This window comes from Protopterus annectens, chromosome 9.part0 (assembly GCF_019279795.1).
Source record: "Protopterus annectens isolate FY-2018-M chromosome 9.part0, PAN1.0, whole genome shotgun sequence".
Taxonomy (NCBI): Eukaryota; Metazoa; Chordata; order Ceratodontiformes; family Protopteridae; genus Protopterus; species Protopterus annectens.
In genome coordinates, this window is record NC_056743.1 from 1,002,253,265 (window position 1) to 1,002,271,280 (window position 18,016).

The following is an 18,016-nucleotide window of genomic DNA, read 5'->3' on the forward strand; positions in this document are numbered from 1 at the left end:
TGGTTTGTACACTGAATGTGGCTAATGCATGTAATGTGACTTTTTCTCTTATTCAGTAGACTGTCACTGTGGAGTATGTGACTCTGCAGGTGACTTCAGTGATCTCCTGTTTTGCACCAGCTGTGGACTACATTATCATGGCACGTGTCTTGATGTTGTCATCACACCATTGAAGCGTTGTGGCTGGCAGTGCCCAGAATGTAAAGTGTGCCAAACATGTAGGTAAGTACTGTTCATGTGCAACTGTTGGCACTTATCAAATTTAAGGGCTGTTGCTGCTTGCTACTTTTACGTAGTAGAAAACCACGTGTTTTCATCTTGAGTTCTTACCTCTGCCTTTTAGTTTTCTTGCAGCTGAAGACATTGTTGCATCAGAATTTTCATGGTATTTTGAATGCTTTGTGATAGAGATTCTTGCCCTGCTGGGAATACTGTAGATCTTTGATGAACTGTACTATATGTGCAAGCATCTTTTCCACTTGATAATGTTCTTTTTTTAAACTACAGGATGTAACAGAGTTGAATGTTAAGTTGGCTGGTGAGAAATTTGCAGATAAACCTTTCTTTAAGGGTTTGCTGGATAGCAAAAGGGATTTGAATTATTATGTGACTTGGGAAGTTTGATACTGTAGTATTACTGTAATATGTTTGTATTTGTCACTGTAGGCAGCCAGGTGAAGATACAATGATGCTGGTTTGTGAAGCCTGTGACAAGGGATATCATACATTTTGTTTGAAGCCTGCAATGGAGTTTTTGCCATCAAGCATCTGGAAATGCAAGGTATGAGCAGAAGGCTATTCATACAGGAATATGTAGTATACTAGATGTTGCTGACACCATTTGGTGTGTTTGATTTTGTAACTTGTATGAGCAGGTGGAAGCAAAATTAGTTTTATCTAAGGAGGGAATGATGTGGCAACAGTAATGTGTGCAGGAGGCTTAATCTTAACCTGTAGAAAGGTGTATGTGTATATACAGATGTGATGTGTGTGTGTATATATATATATGTGTGTGTGTATATATATATGTGTGTGTGTGTATATATATGTGTATATATATATATATATATATATATATATATATATATATATATATATATGTATATATATATATATATATATATATATATATATATATATATATATATATATATATATATATATATATATATATATACATACATATACAAACACACACACACACACACACACACACAGCTTTGTGCAGTAGCACAACGATTGCATGGAAAGCACTGATTTCTGACATGATCTGGTCCAGCTTCTTCACTGCCATTGTAATTTAGACCAACTGGCCTTCCCTTGGCAGGTGAAATTTTCCCAGGCTGTCACTGCCTCCCCCAAACATGTAATGCTTCACATTTCTCACTAATAGATCTCTCCTGCAGCTTGTTGACCTCTCACTGAGCAATGGCTTCAGGTTGTTTCCTTGCTCCTTGAGAGGAAACGACCTGCCTCCATTCATTCTCTAAGTGGTGAGCAGTAACTTTTGCATAGTTGTTATAGTCGTGGTTGCGACTCACCAATTTCACCGGATTATCTGTTGGTTGTTGTAAGCCTTTCAGGTCAGGCCATCCCCTTTTCTTCCTGTTTTCTGTAGTATGAGTTTGTGTTCCCTCCCCCATTAGGTTGCATCATTTTCACTGTGCCTTTAAATTCAATTTTCCTCCTAGTTTATACATTGATATTTTCTGGTGCATATTAGTTATTGGTGTTTTCTACATAATTTTTAGCTTAGCTTTGTAGTTGCATCCGAATGGATATGAGGTTATGTCTCATTGTGTTGATGCTGATACTGCTGTGATGGAAACCAAACCTGCAGATTAAAAAAAAAAAGAGTTTTGTTGGTAGAAGATTCTGTCTGAAAGTAGGCATGTTTTTGTTATGTTGCTTATGTGAAATATGTCAGCATTTTGATAAGCGTGCCTTACTTGACAAGTGAAGCAAATAAAAGATTGCTATAGAAGACCCTGCTGTAGGTGAATCCTCTTTACAAGGGTCCAAAAATTCTGCTGTAGTTCAAACCTTACTGTTAAGAAAGGATGAAATCCCTTAAACAGAGCAAGGACGCAGAAAAGCACTGTTGCTCTAAAGAGCCGCCTTCATTCTTTCTTAGTCCATTGTAATGACAGTATGGTTTATTTGAATGATACAGGAACCCACAGAAAAACAGCTTAAAAAAGCTGAAAACTAGTTGAACAAAAATCCACATGAAACAGCAGTGGTAGACTGTGAAGGAGAACTTTAATGCATCTGGTACCTCAGCTAATGCCTTCAAAGGAATATTAAGCAATGTCATAGTAGTCATTTTTAAACAAGTACAGTAATTAGTGTTCCATTTAACACTGTTTGCCTACAAAACCTCATATAAAAATAACACCAGTTGAAAAGGCATTTAACGACATTCACAACATGGCATTTAAAGAGAATATTTAGAAAATGTTAAGTAGCAAAAAAAATGTATGTGCAATATCTACTCTAACCATTCTAATAAGTTAAATGTCCAAATTTAAACCACGGGGATACAAAGTGTTGAAGTTAATAATGAACTTAGACTCCAGCTGTAAAAGTCTCTGCAAAAAATTGTTCCTCGAAGCAAATTGTGGTTTAGCAACTACACTAAAAATTAAACTATCCACTATTCCATTATGCATGGAATGAAAGTGTTGAGTAACAGGGCTATCCATTCTGCTGTTCCTAACATCTCCTAAATGTTCCAAAATCCTCAATTTTACTTTTCTCTGTCTGTCCTGAATGCCATTTGGGTGAAGGGCATCCACAACTAGTCATATAAATGACCCCATAAGAGTTGCAATCAAGGCATTCTTCAGCTTTGTATTTCTTAATAAATGTTTCATTCAAATTCCTGATCTTATCACAAATCTTACACTTCCCACATGGAAAAGAACCAACTGCTCCAGGTTAATTTTCTTTTATCTTGATGTCTAATAACTTTCAACTTAAAAAAAAAAAAAACTTCTGTAAGAAAAAATGTACCTTTTCAGGAAAAATCTTGGAAAAAACTTCATCTCTGTACACAATGGGCCGTAAACTGACTACCAGATCCTTCATTATAACAGAAAACAGTGAAAACCTACTGACAAAATGTATTACATCCTTGTTCTTAACTATCTGATGGTTGTGTTCCTTATGGGACATTCCCTGGTTTAACCCTACGTCTTCTTTCAAAGGGAACCTTTCTCTTGGGTGTATGTCCTCTCCTCTTGCTTTGCATTCAGCCTCCTGTATATCACCAGCAGAGTAGCCTCTGTTGCTCAACCTGCTTCTGACTTTGCCAAACTCAACAGTTAACTGTTTTCTCTGAAATATTACTAAAAATATGCGTAAACTCCCCATAAGGCGAGGACTTGATTAAGTGAGGAGAATGCATGCTGGTAGCATGCATAAAATTATTAAAGCAGTGTGCTTGTGAAAAGGTTTAAATTGTATTCTGCCATCCAACCCCACACAAAATTCAATGTCAAGGAATTGCATGGACCTGCTATGTATGCTATACGTAAAAGCCAACCCATTTCAGTAGGATACATAAACAAGTTCTCAAAACAGGGAGGTCTTTCTAGACTTGGTCCACAAATGGAGTATCCCTCAAATAGGCCTGTTTGTCTCCCCTCAGAACAGACAGCTCAAGCTCTTCTGCTCCAGGGCTCCTTGTCTTCAAGCCTGGAGAACAGACGCAGTGTCCTTCTGTTGCGGGGTGGGGAGGATGTTCATCGTGTTTCACTGTTGCAGTCATTACAATTGGGTTATCCTGCTGGCAGGCTACCTGCAGTCGGCCTGAATTCCAAAGTCCTGGTCCGGCGTTGGTTGCTGTCGCCCTCCTTCCTGACGTCAGTGCGCCAGGGGTATAAAAGATGCAGCCGACGCCATTTTCTTCAGTCTTTCTTGCCGCGCGGTGCCCAAAGCAAAAGCAGTTTGCAAGTGCCGGTCGGCCGACTCCTGAGATTTTCAAATTCGAATTTCAAATCCGAAGTCTTCATTAAAGAGAAGTACCCCGTTGGAGAGACATTTTTCTTGCTCCAGACCGATGTCAGAAAAAGTTAATTGTATTTCTTGTGGGAAGCAAATATCTCATAAGGATTTTCATTCTTACTGTATTCCTTGCCTAGGCCCTGACCACGACGTTGCTAGTTGTCGGTTTTGTGCTAGATTTAACCAACGCACTATTAAGCGTCGGTTCAATTTTGCATTTCATTACTTTGGCAGCAGATTTAATTATATAACGCCATTGGAACAGCCGACTACCAGATTTTATAAAAAGCGCAAAGAAAAGGACAGGCATCCGAGGTCCAAAACCGACGATGAGGCTTCTGCTAGGCCAGTCGCTGGTTCTCAGTGAGGTGCTTTCGCTGCCCCTGACGCCTGCTACCTCAGAGCCACAGGCCGCTTCCGACTCCCATGTGGAGCCGACTAGGCTGCTGGAAACTCAAGGTATAGGACCCTTGGAAATTATTCCCTCAGATGGGTCCGGAGCCGCTGAGCAGGCATCTGCTTCTGAGGGTGTTTTCAGACCTACACAGTTATATGGCAAACGACTTCGGCTTCAAAGGCAAAGACTAAAGCACCTCTAAAGACAAAGAAACAAGTTCAACATTCCCCTGGACTGGCCTCCATGCCTAAAAAACAGATGCTTAAAATGGCCGAAGACCTAATTACTTTGATCGGGGTCCCCATCACCCTCTTGATAAGAGGCCTAGGCAAGAGACAGAATATGCATCTTCAGTTCAGGTTTCCATTTCCTCTGATTCCTCTTCTGAACAGGAATACTCTCTTCCTCCCAATGAGCATTCTGATGCTGAAGAATCTATCCCTTCAGCCTCTCCTCCTGAGGATTATTCTTTTGGGGAGACCCTGCATACTATGAGGGAGCACTTCCACTGGGAGAGCTAAGATTACTCAGAATCTAAGAAAAGGCTCAGAGATTTCCTTTTATTACCTCAGCACAGGCCCCTTGCTATTCCTCCTGTTTTAGACATTGTAGATGATGTATTTTCAGAGTCCTGTCCGTCTCCTGACTATTTACCACCTGCTCCTGTTAAGCCAGACAGATACTACAGGGTTCCTGATTCACACAAATTTCTTTATAAAAACCCTGCTGCTGACCCAGAAACCATCTCTCAGGGTCCCAAGGGGGTCAAGGCTTCCACTGCAAAAAACCCTATCCCCTCTGATAGGGATTCAAGGGCCCTGAACAGATGGGGGAAGAGATTTACACTTCTACTTTGGCCATAAGGGCCTTAAATTGTCAGTTTCATATGCTTAAATATCAGCAATACCTTATGTCACTGCTTAAACAGAAAATGTTGACAAATTCTGAATGTGCAGAAAACAAAGAAATGCAGGATTTATTGCATGCAGCTGAACAAGTGGGAAAGCATACTTTACAATGTGGTTTTGATTCTCTGGAGTCCTCCTGCAGGGCCGCTGTTACGGGTTCCGTCATTAGGAGGCATGCTTGGTTAAAGGAACAGAATCTGTCTGATCATGTTAAAGCAAAATTATTAGATGCTCCATTACAGCATGATACCTTGTTTGGTGTTAAAGAAAATGGAGGACAAAGCTAAATCTATGCAAACAGTCAAGGATTTCTTACAGGTACAGCCTACCAGATTTAGCAGGAACTGGCCTACAAAGAATTGGTCCTTTCCAGTGTCAGACAGGCCACAAAGAGGCAGATCCCAGCCCCAAGGCTCATACAGGTCTAAACAATGGGGTGCTTCTACCTCCAAAAGCGGAGAAGATAAATCACAGCCATACAGAAAAGTCTCAATGACTTCCCCCTGCCAGCACCAAGCACTTATCTTCTGGCAGCTCCTTTAGGGGGAAAACTAGCACTTTTTTCACAACATTGGCACATGATCACCCAGGACAAATGGGTCTTGAATATAGTGTCACAAAGCTACAGGTTCCACTTTCACACCCTGCCAAGGACAAACTGTATGTCAGACCTGCCACACAACCAATGGGCAGAGGCACAAAAACAAGTTTCATCCCTCATGGACATATGAGGGCCATTCAGAGATTACCACAACAAGAGCAGGGACTAGGATTTTACTCAAGACTATTCTTAGTGCTCAGAAAGGACAAAGCCTGGAGACCAGTACTGGACCTGTCTATTCTAAACACATTTCTAGATATTCCGAAATTCAAAATGTTGACTCTGCAGCAGCTTCTGCCCATGCGGGGCAAGAAGGCTTGGCTTGTGACTTTAGACCTAAAAGAAGCATACCTGCATGTCCCAATCAGACAATCATGCAGAAGGATACCTCAGATTTATAGCTGGCTCAATGCACTACCAATTCTCTGCACTGCCCTTTGGCTTATCTACTGCGCCCAGGGTCTTCACAAAATGCCTGGCACCAGTAATTGCATTTTGCAGACAGAGGAATACAAATTTATCCTTACTTGGGCGACTGTCTTATTCAAGCAAAGAAAAAGGACATTCTACTACAGCATCTGGCATTTGTAAAAAGATTGCTAACATGCCTCTAGGGTACACAGTAAATGAAAATAAATCAAAACTAGTACCCTTTTGAGATCATATTCCTGGGTGCAAGCTTAAATACAACTGCCCAGATGGCTTATCTCACACCAGACAAAGACAACTGACTACTTATTTCAAAATGTTGGCAACAAAGACCCAGTTATCTGCAAGAAAAATTCTGCAGGCTTTGGGATTCATGGCATCCTGCATTCTGCTAATTCCATATGCAAAACTGCATATGAGGAAACTACAATGGTATCTAAAAAGTGTTTGGACTCAACATTGCCGCAGCCTGGAAACAATAATTACCCTCATTCCCTGCCTGCAACAGGAGTTTCGATGGTGGGCAAAGGCCTGTTACCACAACAAGGGACAGCCATTCACTTTACCCACAGCCAGGCAGACATTAACAACAAGCACCACAAGCCAAATGCATCTACATATCAAGCAAAAAGAGATGCTAGCTGTTCAGAATGCCCTGACAGCCTTCAAGGATCTACTTCATCCAGGACAACTATTGATAAAGACGGACAATACTACAGTCATGTGGTACATAAACAAGCAGGGAGACGCACATTCCTACCCCCTCTGCAGACTAGCCATGACTTTGTGGGATACAGCATTGACTTAACAAGTATATCTGCAAGCACAATTCCTGCCAGGAAAAATAAATACTCTGGCAGACGAACTAAGCAGAAACCTAATGGGTCCCCACAAGTGGAAATTGGATCCACAAGTCTTCAGCATGATAACAAGGAACTGGGGATGCCCGGACATAAACCTATTTGCCTCCCCTCACAACTGCCAACTACAGAGATTCTGCACAAGGACTTATCACAAGCAAGCATGGAAAGTGGATGCTCTCTCTTTCAGCTGGAAAAACCTAACAGTATTTGCCTTTCCTCCACTGCCTCTCCTCCCCAAGGTACTCAAAAAGGTCAGACAAGAGAAGCCAAAAATGATATTGATTGCCCCAGACTGGCCCCGCCAGCACTGGTACCCAATCCTAAAGAACCTGTCTCAATGCCCAGCCTGGACATTACCTCAGATTCCTCACGTATTGACCCAACAAAACAGTCAGATCCTGCACAGCCAACTCAGGACCTTAAATTTGGCAGCATGGCGGATAATGTAGCCATACAAAACGCACCTCTCTGTAAAGTGGTGATGGATGTTATTTTGGAAGCCAGGAGGCCTAGCACCAGAAAATCCTATGCAGACAGACAAATGGAAGAGATTCTGTGCTTGGAACCAGGCACAAGGAATTGACATGATTGTACCAAATATTCCTCAGATTTTGCAATACTTAACTGAGATGCTGGACAAAGGCCTATCCTTTTCATCAATAAAGATTCATGCCTCTGCCATTTCAGCTCATTACAATACAGAACCACCTATTTTTTCTAATCCATTACTAAGGCAGTACCTCAGAGGGGCCAAAAACATAAGACCTCCAAGGAGAGCACCAGTACCTGCATGGGACCTCAATTATGTCTTGGAAAAACTCACACTGCCTCCTTTTCAGCCAGCCTCTGCAGCTGATATAGAATTCTTATTCTGGAAAACAGCTCTGCTCCTAGCAATAACCTCTGCAAGATGAGTCTCAGAGTTACAGGCACTCATGGCTGTGGAACCTTTTATCATTTTCCATCCTGACAGGGTTTCTCTGAGGACAAACCCGACATTTATGCCTAAGATATTGTCCAGTGTGGCCCTTAATCAAACAATTCATTTGCCTACCTTTTAGCCAAACCCACAGAATAAGGATGGACCAAAAATCTTGTTTGTGACCCCCTTTTGCCCTGACAGCATTGGGGTTTCCCTTTCTCCACCTAGCCAGAGTCAGTCACTACAAGTTACTCTATAAAGTGGACTTAGTCATAAAAAGGGCTTTCTAATACAACCCAACCTGTAGCCTCTCCTCCTGACGCTCTTGGTGATAGAATTTTAATTCGTTTCAGATACCAGTTTTCTGAGGACATGTCCCAGGAGGAGAGAAAAATCTTGCATGTCCAAGTGCAAAAGATTTTCCATCTGTTGTCTTAAGAATAAGGACCCCTTTCAGGTGGAGATTCTGCTTATTCTGTCTTAGTTGTGTGAGTTACGTAATTAAGGCACACCTGTCTGATGTTTCTGCCTGCATGCCCCTAAACATGCCTTTCCTTTCTAGATTTGAAGTCAGACAACTTCTAAAAGCTGTTGTCTGCCTGAACCCACCTAGGAAGTCTAGACCACTCCCCCCAGACCCCCCTCGATCTGAACTTTGCTTTGAAAAAAACAAGTTATTCCCTTCCTTAAGGACAGGGTCTCCTTAAAGGCTCTTCCTTCTTTTATGCCAAAGGTAGTAAATTTATTGTCCCTCAACCAGTCCCTCCGTTTTGCCTACCTTCTTTCCTAATCCACAAAATAAAGATGAAAGACTCCAATCTCTGGATGCGAATAGACATTTATGATTCTACTTAGAATGAAAACTTTCAGGAAAACAGGCCAGCCTTTTGCATCCTTCCAGGAGTGTGATGTGGGTGGGTAAATCTTTCTCCAAACAGACCATCTCCAACTGGATTTCAAAGGCCATCTCCTTTTGTTGTTCCTCACATGGCAGATTCAAGTCTTCAGCTGTTAAGGCTTATTCCACCAGAGTGGTCCTCGTCTGCAGCCTTCTGCAAGGGCATTGACTCCAGGATTCTTCTGGATGTGGCCACCTGTTTGTCATATTACACCTTTACTAGACACTACTGAGTAGATGCATTTTCCAGGTCTAGGAATTTTTGTGAGATCTGTTCTGTTAGGACTGCTAGATTGCTTCCCAGTCTTCCAACCCATCCACTGTCAACAGCCTCTAGCTTTGGAAATCACCCATCAGTATTGGAATATTTCAGCAGTGAACCAAGGAAGGGCATAGTACAGTGGCATAAGGACTTAGCATGGCAGTAAATGGCCTGCTGATTACTGTTGCGGTATTGCAGCCATCCCTACAGCCCCTTGTCCACCCCTCTTTTGTATCTTGTGGAATGAGGGGGGGTATGCAGTTACCTTTTCATCATCTTGGCTAGACTTTATACTTCAGCTCCACCAGGGTCTCTTGACCTTGGGTAATATGATGAGCTTGTGCTCATAAGTGCAGATGTTCTTCGTGTTTCACTGTTGCAGTCATCACACTTGGGTTACCTGCCTGCAGGTAGCCCTCAGTTGGCCCGAATACCAGAGTCTTGGGCTTTCTGCGTGAATACACTCTAACAATCTACATTTATTGTAAGTGTACACAACTGTACTTTATGTATCCTCAGGCTAAGGTCATTTGCTGGATGTGTACAGTACATCAGTAAGGTTATGTTTTGGTGTGCGGCAAGACATTGGGTTATATCTGGCAAGATTACCAATCAATATTGAATGTGGCAGCAGTGATCAGTGGGATGTCTTCTGTTGTGGTAAATTTACACATTTAGTGAGATAAAAAAAGAAAGTGAACCGCCCCACACACCTTTAAATGTCAGTTTTAAGCTAGAATTTAAGTTGGCTATTTGTCTGTCATAGTATTTGGAACAAGGAAGAATCAAATATAAAGTTGAACTGGAGAACTTGCCAGTAGTTGTACTGAGAGTAAAAATAGCTATTGTCACCCGAGTCAGTCCCTGTGTGTCAGTCTTGTATAAAACTGCTCTAAGATCATCAGTTCAGTTTGTACACATGTTAATTTTAGGTGTGTGAACCAGAAATAAGAGCTCTACATGAAGTTCCGGTAGCATGTCCGTCACACAGTCTTTGAGAGTTTTTTTTTTTCTTTCCTTCCTTCCAGCATGTGACAGTCCAGTGGAATAGGTTAGTAGATACCTATCCAACCTTGGTTTGCTGTAGTGCTTTGTGTACCTGAGAGCTCAGACACTGATGGATGACCAAGAATACTACTTTGGTAGGATTTTGTGTGCAATATGATTTAATGAGTGGATTTTGCCTTTTCTGTGAGAAACAAATTAGTGCATCAGACTGAGAGCTGCCTGGGACAACCGTTCAGAAGTAACGGTGCAGGTGATTTTGGGTTCCTGTTAGTGATGTGTATGGCATTGGAATAGGAAGAAGAAATTCCTTCTCAAGATGTTCTGTTGACATGATTAGATTTCTATTTGCTGCAAGTTATAATGGCACATGAGTTCTTTTGAGTCACAGGATAACTTCTTTGGTGACTATGAAAAATTGCACAATGGTGGCTTGTGTTTGTGGTGGTGCCTGGGGTTATAAAGGTATTGTGGCCTATTTGTCATTAGACCTACTGTTGAGTTTAGTTTTTGTTTGCATGTAAATGTCATCATTTGAGCATGTGGTCCCAACAGGATGAGTGCTAGGTTAAGAATTATTTAGACAGTTTCTTATAGAGCAAGTCCTTTAACTTAATTGCTATTCTAACTAGAATGAGACTGGATTGTTGTACCACATTTTTTTAATAAGTTGAACAGTGCTGTCCCACAGATTTGTCTGATGCTTCTCACAGAAATGGCTTTATTATACCCATTAGCTTGCCAGTAGGACTTTCTCTGAATGGCCCACTGACTTTTTGGTAGAGTAAGCAAAATCTTCCTCTGTCGAATAAACCAAAGCTTAATTTTTATTGGGGGAAAAACCTACATATAAATGCTCCTTTCACAACTGTAATCAGTTCTTTTTGAAACCAAACACCTAATTTGAGTTCAGTGCCCCAAGATGTTTCCCTACTACATCACATAACTGTAATCTTACTTTTTACTCTTCGTTATCTCTCCTCTTGTGTTCTCTAATCTCTCCCTTTATTTCCTACTTCAGCTTACCTTTACATAGTTGTACTTAGTCCCTTTCAACCTACCGCACATATATTTCCATCTCTTTTTATGGTACTACTGCACGTAGGGAATGAAGTGTAAATATATTGCTTTATATTGTTGTAAATGGTTTTAAAACATTTTATGGGAATATTAATTTTCTTCTTTCAATATCTGTCACATGGTCAATTGTGCAATCAGTGGATCTTTCCCTGGGAAGCTCTACTGAAAAGGGACTAAAACTTAAGACTGATATTTATCCTAGTCAACTAATGGAAATAAGTAAATAAAAAAATACATGTACATATGTCTGACACAGACTTGGATTTGATTTCACACACACACACACACACACACACACACACACACACACACACACACACACACACAGGCTGGCACAGGTTTACCAGCTGTGCCCCTTCTACCCAGACTGTGAGGTAATTATACTGCCAACAGTTAGCTACTCTAAGGCTCTTTCCAAGGGTACACAGTTATACTGAGTAAAATTAATACTGATGCAAATGGTAGTGTTTGACCAATGCAACAGGGCTTTCAGGAGTGCCCACAGTGTCACTAAAATAAGCATAAGTACTCTTAAAATTATTCTCTAAAAGACCAGCCACAATGAAAGGTATAGAAATATTTAATAAATAAATCAGAAATCATGAGAATACTGAATATCTAGGTACAATAAACACCAGAGTTTCATTCACAGGAGATATAAAAAATAACACAGTTGGATAGTTTTGCACAGATGCAAAAAAAATACACAACTAATTTCACTATATTTTCCTGACTGACTAAAGAATTTCTGTTCCCTAGTTGTTACTTACTACAGGCATCTGCGATGGTACAGCGGTAGTGTTGTCTCACAGCAAGAGGTTCTACCGTTCGATTCTCTGCTGAAGTGTGGGGAGTGTCTTCTCTGTGGAGTCTGCATGTCTTCTGCGCAGTTGGATGGGTGTTCGAAAGACATGCGTGAATGGGCGTGCCTTCGTTGAAGGTTGGACGTCGAGCTGGCACCTCGGCGTTCGTGAAAATCTACTGCCAATCATTAGCAGACCAGAGTTCCGCTGTGGTGACCCCTAACCAGGAAAAGACGAAAGACAAACAAGTTGTTACTTACTACAGCAAGGTAAGATGAAGTGTGTTGAGTTGCTTACTACAGCAAGGCAAGATGAGGTGTGATGTTAAGTGAGATATCTCCTGTCACATTCCAAAGTGCTGCTGTGAGAGTTCCAGAATTATCTCTCACTAATATCTAAAAAATAATTTCAGTGCTGGTTATTGAATATCACATCTGGTCATCTGCCTCTGATAAATACGTACCCAGAGCTTTGCTAAAATCTGTTGCAACATCTAAAAGCTATAAAACAATTTCAAAAACTTCCACCCTTCCAGTTTAGCAATTGGCTCACCTCTAAGGGCAATACAATAAGATTTGTAATCCTGGTTTTCCCAGACATTTTTGTCTCTGGCTGCAATCATACCTGTAAGATAAAATCTTTATGGCCTAAACCAACCCATTTCATTTTCAACCTATTTTCAGAATTAGCTGGACTGAAATTAGCCTCTTCCCTTCCAGAATTATCTGTTAAAATATACACATTTAATCAGATATTTCTGACATTCATGTACATCTGTTTTCTGTCTAGCAGGGACCCACTGTCAGTGCATTTTTAACACAAGCAAGTTTACAAATACATTTTTAACACAAGCGTCTGTACAAATCAGTTTGATAGACAAATAACATAAAATTCTTTACAAAACTCCAGCTAGCTATGTTGGCATATGTTACACATGCACTGCCCTGCTCTCCCTGGCACAGTTGGCACTACCTCATCATCACAGCCTACAACACATTTTATCTGAAGAGGCATATATAATCTGTTATGGAAAGGCAAATAACTAATACCTGTTTGGTGGTTGAGAGAGTTTATTTATATTTGTTGACCGGGAGTGTCCGACTGGATGTAGGTCCATTTTCAGCGGAGGCCCGGGGAGAAAAGCTTCACAGTTAAAACAGAGAGTAGTTACATTGGATTACATAGCGATTAACAATTTGCATAGTAATTACTTTCAACATATTTACAGATGAAGAACATAGTACATCAGTAGACAACTAGAATCTATCTGTGAAGTACATAACAGACATTAACAAATGCTACAATAAGACGTTCCTGCTGTGTAATAAGTACTAGGCTTATGAGCATCTGAGCTTGCTATAATCAAGGTAGTTAGTGGAGTGGAAAGAAAGGTAGTGGTTGGATGGGGTGGGTGATAGAGTGGGAGTTGCAAGGGCATAGCCAGCATGTTTTAGGTGTGCTTTTAGTAAAGTTTTGAAGTGGGTGCATGATGGTACAGAGGTAATTGTGGGAGGAAGGGAGTTCCCATAATTTGGCTATGGCGCAAGAGAGTAGTGCTTCACCAGCAGAGTTATTGGCTTTAGTGATCTGCAAGTGATTTTTGTTGCTGGATCTTAGTGGTCTGGTGGTGCGATAGGGTTGGAGTAGATTCTGGAGGGATGGGACATTTAGTGGATGGTTTACTAGTTTGTGGGCGAGTGAGAGTTGATACCATTGAAGGAGGTGAGGGAGTTCAAGCCAGCCCAGTTCAGCAAGTGAGAGACAGTGGTGACTACGGTAGGATGCCCCTGTGACGAATTTGACGATTTTGTTGTAGCAGGTCTCTAGCTTGTTTAGATCGCATTGCCTTAGGTTGGTATATATTGGAGAGGCATAAAGTAGGGTGGAGATAAGGTGGGAATTTGCTATTGAAATCTTTGCTGCTTTGGTGAGAAGTTGCTTATTTCTGTATAACGCTCCTAGTTTTTTGTGGACTTTTTTTATGGTCATGGATATGTGAATGTCAAATTTTAGTTTGTCTATTTCCACTCCTAGCAATTTGGTGTGTTCAGCTGGGGATATAGTGGTGGTGTCTTTTGCTGTGATAAAGTGAGAGTTGTTTTGGGTATGTTTAGTGGGTTGGAAGATGAGTAGTTTAGTTTTGTTTGGGTTGAATATTAATTGGGCATCGGATAACGAAGTTTCAACAAAGGAAAAGGCTTCCTGTGTGACTTTTTGCAGTTTGGGTAGGGACTGGGCTGAGCAGATGGTTGAGTCATCTGCATATTATATGTAGGCCTAGAAAGTCAAGAGGAGAAGGTAAACACTTGCACCGCACCACGCTCATCACGTAGTCCCTCAAAACCTACACCACCGAAACACACACAGAACCACAAAACACACACCTACGTTCGCGGAGGCTCTCCGTACTAATCTGCCCAAACAAGAGAGACCTCCAAAGCAGAAATGCAAGCAACCTCCACCCCCCCCCCCCAACACAACCCAAATGACACACAGCCCACATACTCTGTGTGCCACTCAACTACAGCCCATAAGGCATAACGTACCCAACACTCTAGTCATAGGTGACTCTATAGTCAGGCACACTGATGTTCCACTCACCAGGCTAAATAAGGAAAAAGTTACTGTTAGCTGCCTGTCAGGTGCCAGGATCCGCCACACAACGCACACACTCAGGTCACTCCACAACAAGTAAAATATAATTCTGTCATTGTCCATGTTGGTGTGAATGACCTGAGACGTACCTCCCTGGACTACATGAAGAGAGACATGGAGGAGCTCTCTGATTTTGTAGCTCAGGCCGGTGTGACCCTAGCCCTGAGTAGCATCCTGCCATCACCCAGAATGACACCACAGTACAAGGACAAAATTATTGACTTTAACAATTGGCTAAGCTTCTGGTGTCATTCTAAGAGAATCCAGTATCTGTCTGCCTGGGATGACATGATTGACAGACCACACTGCTTTGCCAGAGATGGCCTGCACTTGTCGCCCTTGGGATTCCGGATACTGGCAAAGGCTCTTGCCACCCCTATAGTATCTTTTTTAGGCAAGATTCAAATGACAAATTCACCACCGTAACAGGTACAAGCAAGCAAGATCTGAGGGTAATGCTACTCAATGCTAGAAGTCTAAACCTCAAAATGTACTCACTCGTGGCACTCCTTAAAATGGAGAACACTGACATCTGTGCAGTGACAGAGACCTGGTTCAAAGCTCCAGAGAGCACCCCTGTATTACCAGGCTATAATTCATACCACACCTTTCGGCCACCAAACCCGGACCAAAACACTAAAGGTGGAGGCGTGTCCATATTCATTAAGGATATCCACACCTCCAAGCTAGTTGCTCAGCATAATGCATCCGAGATTATCCAAGTTCAACTAACTCTGGGCAAAACCGCAATCCAGATTGTAGCTTGCTACAGACCCCCCACCATGCCCCAGGATTCCCACTCCTCTTTTCTTGATACACTGGAAAATATTAAGGTACAACCCAACACTCTAATAATGGGTGATTTCAACTACCCTACCATTAACTGGGAAAACTACTCGTGTACCAACTCTTTTGCTCAACGTTTTCTGTAAATCAGCAATTTCAACGCTTTGGATCAACTTATCCACACCCCCACCAGAGGCAGCAATATCCTAGACATGGTCATCACCAACATGGGTGACAGGTGTTCCACACCAGAGGTCAGCTCCTCGTTGGTCAGATCCGACCACAAGCTAATCACTCTAGACATCCACATCCCGCTCCCACCCCCCATTAGGAAAACAAACATAAAAAATTTCTCCAAAGCCAACTTCACGCTTCTTAAGACAGAAGTGGCAAACTTCATGACACCCATGCAGATGGACAATAGAGGTATGACTGCTGAATCCTACACAAATGCACTTTATAAGCACTTACACGAGTGCACGGATCGTGCTATCCCTAACAGAACCAAGATGCTGTCCTCCAAAAAAAGGAAGCCAATCTGGTGGTCTTCTGTCATAAACAAAACTCTACAACAGAAGAAAGAAACTGCTGCAAAAAAGAGTAAAATCCCACGATTTGAGGAACTCCCTGGTCAGCCTCAGTAAGAAGCTGAGATCCCTCATAAAATCCTCCAAAGCTAGTTATGAAAACAAAATTGCCACTGATTCTAAAGACAACCACAAAGCATTCTATAGCTGTCAGAAATCTCAATGGCAACACTCAGATCTGCTCTGAGTTACAGCACAATGACACTAAATAAATATACAGAACCAACTGATATTGCCAACATCCTGGCAGATAGGTTCAGTGCTAACTTTACCCCCCTCTCACCCCCTAAAGGGCCCATCTTTATACCGGAAGAATGCAAAGATCCTGTAATCACGGCTGCACAGGTAAAAACTTCACTCTCCAAAGCCAAGAACACAGCATCCATGGGACCTGACAACATCCCAGGCTGCCTTCTACATGAACTACAGAACGAACTGGCACACCACCTAAGTACCATGTTCAATCATTGCCTCACCTCAGGCTTTGTGCCCATTAATGGCGCATCGTGACAGTTATCCCACTCCACAAAGGGGGGGCCTCAACAGACCCTGGGAACTACCGCCCCATTAGCCTGACGAGCCTCGTCTGCAAGGCCATGGAACGTATCATCATGGAACTCATAAACAAAGACATTGGAGATCTCCAAACCTTGGACCCCACACAGTTTGGGTTTGTAAAAGGCAGATCATGTCTCCTAAACCTGATGGACTTCTTTGAAGTAGTCACCAAAGCCATAGATGAGGGTAAGGTGGTTCACACAGCCTATCTAGATCTCGCCAAGGCGTTCGACACCATTACCCACTCTGGAATTATTGATAAACTCACTAAACTAGGTATAAATCCCTATGTCACAAGATGGGTTGACAGCTGGCTTACTGAAAGAACCCACACTGTGAAAGTAGCAGACTCCAAATCAGACTTCAGACCAGTGACAAGTGGAGTACCACAGGATTCAGTCCTGGGTCCTCTCCTCCTGTTTGGTATCTACTTCTCTGAAGTACAGGCTAACACAGAAGGTCTTTGGCTAACTAAATTCGCAGATGACTGCAAACTAGGGGCCGTAATTGAAACTCCTAACGATGTGGACATCCTACAAAAGGGCCTCACTGAGACAGATGCCTGGTGTCAAAGACATGGTCTCAAGCTCAATGCCAAAAAGTGCATTGTCATCTCCTTTGGTAAAAATTCTGTACCCATGAACTGCCACATAGGCGGTAGTCTACTTAACACCAAGACCTTGAAACAGGTGGACAGTAGTCTCTCCTTTGATAATCACATCGCCAAAGTGGTCAGGAAATCCTTCTACGTGGCACACCTCATCACAAAAGGTTTCTCATCCAGAAAAAAAGAGGTCATTGTTTCCCTCTACTCATCACTCATTAGACCCATTATAGAGTACAACGCCCCTTTTGGTATGTACCTCACAAGACATCTACAACAACTGGAAAGGCTGCAAAAATACCTCACAAAGAGGATTACTGGCCTCAAACAGATGCCTTACGCAGACAGTCTCAAAAAAACTGCAGCTTTACTCCGTCGCATATCACCTACTCAGAGGCGATCTCTGCCTAACATACAAAGCTATGTCAAACCCAGAACTGTTGGACATGCTCCACTTAAAGAAATCCCAATCCCTCCGGGCTACACGCTCTAGGGACTTAAACCTTGTCACCACAATAAACAAAACATGCCGGAGGGATAGGTTCTTGTCCCAGAGACTTCCCATACTCTGGAACAGACTACCTATCTATGTCAAACAGAGCTCCTCATTAGCACTCTTCAAGAAAAATCTTGATGATTGGATGGGTAAT

At 42.0% G+C, this 18,016-nt stretch overlaps 1 protein-coding gene across 1 annotated transcript in view; it reads left to right on the top strand.

Annotated features, from left to right (window-relative positions):
- KMT2D (lysine methyltransferase 2D) overlaps positions 1-18,016 on the top strand; it is a 3,358,270-nt gene that overhangs the window by 882,566 nt on the left and 2,457,688 nt on the right. The window contains exons 8-9 of the mRNA XM_044082193.1: positions 57-222; positions 667-781. Of these exons, the coding sequence (XP_043938128.1) occupies positions 57-222; positions 667-781 (281 nt within the window). The remainder of the gene's footprint in view (positions 1-56; positions 223-666; positions 782-18,016) is intronic.